The sequence below is a fragment of the Diadema antillarum genome, unplaced genomic scaffold (genome assembly GCF_040938485.1).
Source record: "Diadema antillarum isolate AM-2024a unplaced genomic scaffold, OU_Dant_1.0 scf00000165, whole genome shotgun sequence".
Taxonomy (NCBI): domain Eukaryota; kingdom Metazoa; phylum Echinodermata; class Echinoidea; order Diadematoida; family Diadematidae; genus Diadema; species Diadema antillarum.
The window spans coordinates 151,013-161,531 of record NW_027271054.1 but is presented as its reverse complement, the minus strand read 5'-3'; the positions used below and the strand labels follow the sequence as shown (position 1 = coordinate 161,531).

Sequence of the window (10,519 nt, the reverse complement as noted above, 5' to 3'; positions counted from 1 at the left end):
TACATATGCAGAGATGCCAACCGTTACGGAATATGCATGATGTGTATTTCCATATGAATTCAAGGCTTTCATCACCAGTTCATTGATGTTAGTATGGTCATTGTTGTTACGCATCTTTCACTATTGTTCAGCAGTTGAGCTATTCATATTTTAATTTTGACCTCATGCATATTACGTAATGGTTGGCATCTCTGCATACGACATACAATTCACTGCGTTTTATGATGTCTTGTTATGAATATTTCATACTTTACAGCACAATTTGTAGTGCTATTTTATGCCCAAAATGTGAAAGGGGTTGAATAATTTTGCTGCCAACTGTATGTACGTGCAGGTACAGTGTTTTCGCAGAAGGCGAAGGCCTATGTATCTGTAGTTTTTAATGTACATGCATGACTGTGCACAATTCAACCATAGGAGGGGTTGTCAATAGGATATCTTGAAAAATTAATGATTTATGCCAATGTCTTATATTTCATGTTTCAAGCAGAATGGTACGTGCCTATGTATACGATTTGGTAATAAAGGCTTTGGAATGATGTGTATTTTTCGAAAGGTTTCGTAGGTTTGATCTTATGGTGATTGCACATACCATTGTTTAAAATCAGCACTCTAGTTGCGTATTTGGTATGTGTTGATGTTTATATTTTTATCTAAGGTTTTGGCTGTAACAGTTTGCCATAGTTAATGTTATATTGGTTGTTTTAGAGGAAGGTTTTATTACCATATAGGCTGCCAACTCTATGTACGTGCAGGTACAGTGTTTTCGCAGAAGGCGGAGGCCTATGTATCTGTAGTTTTTAATGTACATGTATGACTGTGCACAATTCAACCATAGGAGGGGTTGTCAATAGGATATCTTGAAAAATTAATGATTTATATGCCAATGTCTTATATTTCATGTTTCAAGCAGAATGGTACGTGCCTATGTATACGATTTGGTAATAAAGGCTTTGGAATGATGTGTATTTTTCGAAAGGTTTCGTAGGTTTGATCTTATGGTGATTGCACATACCATTGTTTAAAATCAGCACTCTAGTTGCGTATTTGGTATGTGTTGATGTTTATATTTTTATCTAAGGTTTTGGCTGTAACAGTTTGCCATAGTTAATGTTATATTGGTTGTTTTAGAGGAAGGTTTTATTACCATATAGGCTGCCAACTCTATGTACGTGCAGGTACAGTGTTTTCGCAGAAGGCGGAGGCCTATGTATCTGTAGTTTTTAATGTACATGTATGACTGTGCACAATTCAACCATAGGAGGGGTTGTCAATAGGATATCTTGAAAAATTAATGATTTATATGCCAATGTCTTATATTTCATGTTTCAAGCAGAATGGTACGTGCCTATGTATACGATTTGGTAATAAAGGCTTTGGAATGATGTGTATTTTTTGAAAGGTTTCGTAGGTTTGATCTTATGGTGATTGCACATACCATTGTTTAAAATCAGCACTCTAGTTGCGTATTTGGTATGTGTTGATGTTTATTATCTAAGGTTTTGGCTGTAACAGTTTGCCATAGTTAATGTTATATTGGTTGTTTTAGAGGAAGGTTTTATTACCATATAGGCTGCCAACTCTATGTACGTGCAGGTACAGTGTTTTCGCAGAAGGCGGAGGCCTATGTATCTGTAGTTTTTAATGTACATGTATGACTGTGCACAATTCAACCATAGAAGGGTTGTCAATAGGATATCTTGAAAATTAATGATTTATATGCCAATGTCTCAGTATCAAAAGAATAATCTAAAATACAAAAAAGTCTAATGATCCAGTCATCCATTGTTAAAGTAATGATATAATTTTTTATGTGGTAACTTTGCAAACACACATAAAGAATCATTTCACACAGACTCTTTGCATACTTTACCATCAGAGCGAGGATTTATTTAATATGATGATGGTCAAAGATTTGAAAATATCTGATATGGCTGAGCAACAGTTAGCTGTGTAGCTACAGTAACATGGTCTATCCACACTGTGCAATTCAATTAGTTTTACTGATATAATGTCATAGAGGTTAAAAGGTATGGTCTTGAAAATATAAATATGGCTAATGGAAAGCAATAAAACACTCGAACAGCATGGTTATAAGGCATTTATAAACATCGAAGAGGATATTTTGTGAACACATGGTCTGACTATTCTGTGTTATTTAATTGTTTGGTTATTTACAGTCAGAAAAAAAACATGAGGGCCTTACATTATATTTTACATTGCTCAAAAAGGTGTGTAAATAGTTGACACACAGTATGCAAGTTACATGTACGTACGTTATTGTATAGTCATATAATATTTGTGTAGCAATTACTGTTCAGGGCGTATATATTCAAGACCAGTGCTTTTAAAGGAAAATTAGAAGCAGCAACACTCATATGATTAAAGGACATGATTCATCCTCAACAAGTCATTACCATCTTTTAGTGTCCTTTGTTGTTTCAGTAGGGTTGTACCAACCATTTCCCACAATATTAGTGTAAGCGGTAAAATGTGTTCATAAAACATCTACATGTAGTTTATACAGTGGAAACTCGGTAAAAAGAGATCTGATATAACAAAACTCCTGATAAAAAAGATGTAAAAATTCGGTCCCAGCTCTCTATAACTTATTGTTTAATAAACCTGCTATATAAACTAGATTACTGCTGTAACAAGGTACATGTATTTTTGATGGTCCCTAGCACCTCGTTATACTGAGTTTCCATTGTATACACATGTATTTAAAGCAGAAAAATAAAAAACAATTAATAATATTTCTCCGGGACTGTCTTATATAAGTTTGGGTGAGATATGAGGACTCAAATATAAGCATATGTACATGAACTTGCCACAATCAAAACACTTCAAATAAAACATTTTCATTCAGCTTGTTATGTCATTAACTGTCGTTCATATTTAACACCGAATAAACAAGAACACTCCCGTCTCAGTAAAGTATATTTTTATTGTAAGACAGTAGCCTTTGAAAGAAATTAATTCAAGAACTCAGGATAATGAACAAATAGCATTACCGTAAAAAACGTAAGCATCAGTTTGGCATTGTGATATGATATCACTTTTTATCAAAGTTATTATAAAGTCCTTTATACAAATATAGGAACACTTATTGCTACCCTCTGTTATTCATGAAGAAATAGAAATATGGATAATACTAAACACAACAAAAAATGTTTACCCCCAAATGAAAGTAGCATAACTTTTGAACGGTGTTTAGTAACAAAATTTGCAGATAGTCTTAATAAACTCTTCTCAAAGCATGTGTGCAAAAATGAGCATGATTTTAATTGTAACGCCTGAATGGTCACACATGAAACAAAAAAATACCACTTTTTTAAAATCACATATGAATCCATTTTGGGGATAAAAACTGAACAAATAATGGGTAAAACCTATACTTGGATGGATGTGTATTAGTGTCTTTTTGTTATGTTATCAATTATCACACTCTATCCTACTAATCTAGGCACTTTTTACGATCCGATTGCAAAATTGACTTTTTTTTTTGGCGAAAAATGCACTTCCCAATATTTTCACGAAAATCAAGCTTAACCCACCAAAAGGCGTTAAAAAGAGTTGCTTTCCTTGAAAATATGTCCATCCATGCGCAAAACTAATGGTCAGATGAATAGGAGTCTGAAGATTGGTATAAAAGCAAAATTTTTACTTTTATTGTACACGAGAACCATAATTTTAATAATTTTTGGTACATATGGTGCTCGTAAAAATACCCTTGTGACTTTTAAAAAGTGACATTTTTTCTTGACCATTGTTCATTCATGAATATAGGATTATGCTGATTTTTACACATACGATAACAATATAGTTGATTAATATCACCTGCAAATTTTGTTACTTGACACTTCCCCGTTAAAAAGTTATGTCACTTTCCTTAGGGGGTAAAAACTTTTTTGTTGTGTTTATATGCAGATCATTTTAAGCAATGTGGTGAATATGTGAATTAAAAATAACCGGATCAGACGCTTCAGTCTTCTAGTCTTCTTTGAAGAGAGAAAAGATGTCATTATGGGGAAAGATATGAATAAGTCTTGGTTGCTGATCCAAGCACTGTAGAAAAATATCTACTTGTGTTTTTCATCTAATATCAAAATACACATGCAATTAATGCAAAATACTCTGATTAAATCATCCTCAGCAAGTGCATTCTCAAAGTATGATATAGGTTCAGTCCTTCTTCGCTATTCTGCGGTACAGGTAGTTGTTCTTCAGTCATCAGGATCGAGCAAAGGTCAAATATGTCTCTGTCACAAGGGTACTGACTTTTGAAAGTACATTCTTCCTCGCATACTTCAACCTCATCGTTTTCCAACGGGACAAGAAAATCCTGTGTTCCATACACCTGGGGTGTCCTGTACATCACGTTGGGGCGACCAAATGGTCCACACTGGTTCCTTGATTGGCTGATTCTATGAGCGTTCCATTCCTTAGCAACCTTGTCCAGTTCTTCCTGTTCCATATACAAAGAAGAAGAAAATAATAAATATTAGTATTATATATAAATATTTGATAAAAATATACTTTTTCATTTCTTTAAGGATTTATCGCTAACATATTTTAAGAGATTTCAGCTGACAAGTATCGTCAGTTATGGAGTGGGTTATCCATGGTGAAGTACTGAGAAAATATCAAAACCCTCCAATGGCGTAGGTAGGATTTCATTTCAGGGGGGCGGTAAGGATGAGCACGCGAAGCGTGCAAATTACATACCGCGCGCGCCCTAGGGGGAGGTTGCGGGGGGGGGGGTTAACTCTCGCGTTTTTATATTAAGCAACGTAATGATAATAATCATAATCACAATAATAATAATAATAATAATAATAATTATAATAATGATAACAACAACTGGATTTTATGGCGTCTTTTCCAGATAGACCAGGAGCTGGCTGCTGGTCAATTTACCCCATCAAGCCCAAAAGGTTTGACCCCTCAAAGTTACTGGGGCCACCCCCCTCATTACAAAACTGGGCGTCAGCCTGATACCTGAGGGCGGGGTCGTCCCCCAGGGACCCCCCCAAAATGGCCCCCGGCGGGTGTAATTTACCCCATGGAGCCCATGGACCAAACCTGGTCTAAAAGAATGGCCTAGGGGTGTACATAATAAAAATATAAAAACTGACAAAATATCTGGTCGGGAAAGGGGTTGCCAGACCCTCCCCCCCTGGGCCCCCCCCCCCCCCCCCCCCCCTGGCGGGTGTAATTTACCCCACGCAGCCCATGCACCAAACTTGGTCCAATGAAAGTATTATGGGTGTACACAATGAAAATATAAAAACTGACACGATATCTGGTTGGGAAAGGGGTTGCCAGATCCCCTCACCCCCCCCCCCCCCCCCCACCACCGCCCATTACACCCCTTCGTGGGTTTAATTTAGCCAACAGCACCCATGGTTCAAATTTGGCTGGGGGAAAGTAGGCCCCATTATGGGTGTGCAAAAAATAAAGATAAAAGCTGACAAAATATCTCACAAAGAGTAATCAAACATATCCCCTACCTTTGCTACCCCCCCCCCCCCCCCATTTTTTAGGGTGAAGGGCCTATACGGTTTGGAGAGGTATGAATGAGTGTGTCATAAAAAGTAATGGAACTTCTTGAATTAAGATGAAGTTATGACAACAGAAGCATTGTGTGTGACATATATCCACATGCCCCATCCCACTCCCTCCCCCAAAAGAATGGAGTTATCGATATCCACACTAGAAACATACTCAGACAGTGCAGACCTTTGCCTAGCAGCTCATTTCCACCCATCCACACATGATAAAAACTGCCAAATTTCCCATATAAAAGCCTTTTGCTTTTAAATGCCATCAACTTCCAGCTGTGTGGTAGTGCATTATACCTTGAGCACATGCCTTTACCTTATAGTGTGCATGTATGCAAACCTCAAATTCATGCAGCTTGAACTCCCAATTCCATTGATCTTATCTGCCGTAAGATAAAAATCATCAAAATTTCATAAAGATTCCCGGATCACTACCAAAATTTATATTTATCATCTGTTTTTAAAATGTAATTGTGTTATTATCATCTTTTTATACAAGTTTCATCCAAATGTGTTCTCAACCTTTCAAGTTGTTTTGCATGCAAACAATACTGTAATGCAGACAATACTATATATAAGTAACATAAAACCTCAAGTGGCAGAAATAATCACAACTGTATCCAACATCCTACAGTTCAACTGTGTTACCATGCATGTGGAGCAAGCTCATGTACAACAGTACAAGAAACTGTATACCTGTGATACAAAATTTTACATGCAGTGAGTGCATAGGCCATAGTGTGGTTAATTGCATGCATATATTTGTATGTTGTATACATTTTACTTGTTGCATGCAATTATACATTTCGAAGATTGGCAACATGTGTATCATCAGTCTGCAAACAATAAAAAGGCGGTGTTTTCCTGACCTTGGTAAGTGAACTGGGCTTTCCTATTGTAGGTACTATACTGGTAGGCCCCTATGACAGTAGTACATGTATTTCATCACTGGATGACAATTGGTGTCAGTAACAGAGCAACAAAGAAAGGTCAAGAGTCTAGATCTTGGACTAGATCTAAGTCTCAAATATGCTATGATATGGCTAGATATCTAACGTTAGACCTATATTTCCTATACATGCTATAGCTTGTAGAGTACCTAGTACTATTTGGCGAAACCAAAATGAACTGGAACAGGGGATGGATTATCAGCGAGATGTAGTGTATTATGAGTCATAACTGAAAAACCAATAAATAGAACATCAATGTTCTCAGCCTATATAGGTTTAAGTGTCAAAAGTGTGCATTGCTTTAAATTTGCATAGAACACTTAAACCCTGAATTTGTTAAAGTCACTGCACTTCCTATCATTCATAGCTAGAGTCAAAAAGGCAGAATTATACTACATTTCAATTTCTCTATCTAATAGACAACTTTGACTTTAGGATTAGAAATAGCCTTATTAATAGCTATATGTATCATAAGTGTTGAAGATGCAGATGTTCCAGTGAATGAATACTTGCAGAATTGGGTATGAAGATTAGGCAAATAATCTGAAACTCTCTTTGAATATAGCAAAAGAAATAACAAACTGCCTGACTAAAGTTGCAAATATTGTGATATCAATAACAGTCTAACAGTACATGCAGCATGTCTACCATGCTAGAAACATGGACAGAGAGCCTTAATGAAGAGCTGTGACCAAATGAAGCCTCAAATTGCTTAAATTGCAAATCAAAACCATTGGTAGTAAGATAATATTTTAAACACCTGCAAAAATATAGGAATCTGTACCAAAGGTCATTAACTTACACCTCTGTTAGAACCAAAGCTATAATTGTGCATTGCTACAGTATTTATGCTCAACTCTGAGTTTGTTTACACTGATGTATGAGGCGAAAGTACATATAAGCTTGCTTTCACTTCAGTTGTTTGTTTTCTATACCTTGTGCAGCTCTCATAGTTTACAGGTATAAACCTCTGTTGGTTGTCAATGAGTCTGCACAAAGACTACTACATGCACCACACTGGCACTGCAGCCTCTTCTGGGAGAGGCTACAACACAGGGACAGTTTGTTATTTCTTTTGCTATATTAAAAGAGAGTTTCAGGTTATTTGCCTAATCTTCACACCCAATTCTGCAAGTATTCATTCACTGAAACATCTGCATCTTCAACACTTTACACATATAGCTATTAATAAGGCTATTTCTAATCCTAAAGTCAAAGTTGTCTATTAGATAGAGAAATTGAAATGTAGTATAATTTTGCCTTTTTGACTCTAGCTATGAATGATAGGAAGTGCAGTGACTTTAACAAATTCAGGGTTTAAGTGTTCTATGCAAATTTAAAGCAATGCACACCTTTGACACTTAAACCTATATAGGCTGAGAACATTGATGTTCTATTTATTGGTTTTTCAATTAGACTCATGATACACTACATCTCGCTGATATAAATCCATCCCCTGTTCCAGTTCATTTGGTTTCCCCAAATACATGTAGTACTAGGTATACTCTACAAGCTATAGCATGTATAGGAAATATAGGTCTAACGTTAGATATCTAGCCATATCATAGCATATTTGAGACTTAGATCTAGTCCAAGATCTAGACTCTTGACCTTTCTTTGTTTGCTCTGTTACTGACACCAATTGTCATCCAGTGATGAAATACATGTACTACTGTCATAGGGGCCTACCAGTATAGTACCTACAATAGGAAAGCCCATCAGTTCACTTACCAAGGTCAGGAAAACACCGCCTTTTTATTGTTTGCAGACTGATGATACACATGTTGCCAATCTTCGAAATGTATAATTGCATGCAACAAGTAAAATGTATACAACATACAAATATATGCATGCAATTAACCACACTATGGCCTATGCACCCACTGCATGTACAATTTTGTATCACAGGTATACAGTTTCTTGTACTGTTGTACATGAGCTTGCTCCACATGCATGGTAACACAGTTGAACTGTAGGATGTTGGATACAGTTGTGATTATTTCTGCCACTTGAGGTTTTATGTTACTTATATATAGTATTGTCTGCATTACAGTATTGTTTGTATGCAAAACAACTTGAAAGGTTGAGAACACATTTGGATGAAACTTGTATAAAAAGATGATAATAACACAATTACATTTTAAAAACAGATGATAAATATAAATTTTGGTAGTGATCCGGGAATCTTTATGAAATTTTGATGATTTTTATCTTACGGCAGATAAGATCAATGGAATTGGGAGTTCAAGCTGCATGAATTTGAGGTTTGCATACATGCACACTAAAGGTAAAGGCATGTGCTCTAATAATGCACTACCACACAGCTGGAAGTTGATGGCATCTAAAAGCAAAAGGCTTTTATATGGGAAATTTGGCAGTTTTTAGCATGGGATTGTGTGGATGGGTGGAAATGAGCTGCTTGGCAAAGGTCTGCACTGTCTGAGTATGTTTCTAGTGTAGATATCGATAACTCCATTCTTTTGGGGGAGGGAGTGGGATGGGGCATGTGGATATATGTCACACACAATGCTTCTGTTGTCATAACTTCATCTTAATTCAAGAAGTTCCATTTATTACTTTTTATGACACACTCATTCATACCTCTCCAAACCGTATAGGCCCTTCACACTAAAAAATGGGGGGGGGGGGGGTAGCAAAGGTAGGGGATATGTTTGATTACTCTTTGTGAGATATTTTGTCAGCTTTTATCTTTATTTTTTGCACACCCATAATGGGGCCTACTTTCCCCCAGCCAAATTTGATCCATGGGTGCTGTTGGCTAAATTAAACCCACGAAGGGGTGTAATGGGCGGTGGTGGTGGGGGGGGGGGGGGTGAGGGGATCTGGCAACCCCTTTCCCAACCAGATATCGTGTCAGTTTTTATATTTTCATTGTGTACACCCATAGTACTTTCATTGGACCAAGTTTGGTGCATGGGCTGCATGGGGTAAATTACACCCGCCAGGGGGGGCCCAGGGGGGAGTTTTGTAATGAGGGGGGTGGCCCCAGTAACTTTGAGGGGTCAAACCTTTTGGGCTTGATGGGGTAAATTGACCAGCAGCCAGCTCCTGGTCTAAGAGGATACAAGGCGCTATTTTCCAGCTATCCCGTGACATAAGATTGATTGTGATTGGTTTAAAAAGGGGCCCTTTTCAAATTTTATGTTTAGTGCACAATGTTGGTAAAAGTTGAGCCATGAAATATAAATTTATTTTATTTTGTTATTTTGGGATGAATGCAGAACATACCTCCATCCAAATATTAAAGGCTTAAGTGAGCTATTGGGATCGCTCGACCTCGACCAACACTTCTAGAGCTGGTTAACAGCATGAACACATATCAATTTACCTGAATTAGATTCATGAAACAAAACTGCAGCAGTGACTTGTCCAGGTGATCTCCAGTAAAGTGACCTTGATCTTTCACTTGTCCAAACATGTTCAGCCAGAACTGTATAGAGTGCTTTCTAAGGACGCCCCACCAACTCTCTATTCTTTGGTTATGCTGGCTCGTTCCTTGCATAAAACTCTTTTCAGACGCAAGTGGGTCGTCACCATTTCTGCGCAGAAATTGTTGCATTTGGCGGACAGTGTTATTCTCTGTTCCAAAATCTGATCGAATGACACGAGGACATCCCATCTCTTTCCTAACCGTTTGCATGTAGTATCCAGCTATTACTCTGGGATTACTGTTTGTCGTGTAAGCTTCTAGCCAAACTACCTTCCTTGAATAGCCATCTACACATCCATTAATGCAGATTCCAAAAGGTTTCAATTTGTCATAGGAGTCTAGATCATAGGCGTAGCCAGGATTTTTTAGAGGGGGGTGTTTAAGATTAGATCTATTCTTTATTTTAACTGAAAATAATTGATTGACAGGAGAAGCGGGAACGCTTTGGAAGTATGGTGGAGAGATGGGGTGGGAAGCGAGAAGAAGCTCAAAGGAGTTTTGTTGATAAACCTGAAAAGTGGTAATAATAACGATAATAATAATGACAATAACAA

General features: G+C 37.2%; 1 protein-coding gene across 1 annotated transcript; it reads right to left on the bottom strand.

Annotated features, from left to right (window-relative positions):
- Window positions 1-467: 467 nt before the first annotated feature.
- Window positions 468-10,283, bottom strand: LOC139722428 (uncharacterized). The gene is made up of 2 exons (XM_071633720.1): window positions 9,864-10,283; window positions 468-4,468 (listed from the first exon to the last, which is right to left on the bottom strand). The coding sequence occupies exons 1-2, from the start codon at window positions 10,173-10,175 to the stop codon at window positions 4,142-4,144; spliced, it is 639 nt and encodes a 212-aa protein (XP_071489821.1). The 5' UTR covers window positions 10,176-10,283; the 3' UTR covers window positions 468-4,141.
- Between the last annotated feature and the right edge of the window lie 236 nt (window positions 10,284-10,519).

Bases quoted from the DNA above. Each gene is read 5' to 3' on its own strand.
- LOC139722428 (XM_071633720.1), bottom strand. From the start codon at position 10,175: ATGCAAACGGTTAGGAAAGAGATGGGATGTCCTCGTGTCATTCGATCA. The intron at 4,469-9,863 runs GTAAATTGATAT...TATATGGAACAG, and splicing joins GTTTCATGAATCTAATTCAG to GAAGAACTGGACAAGGTTGC.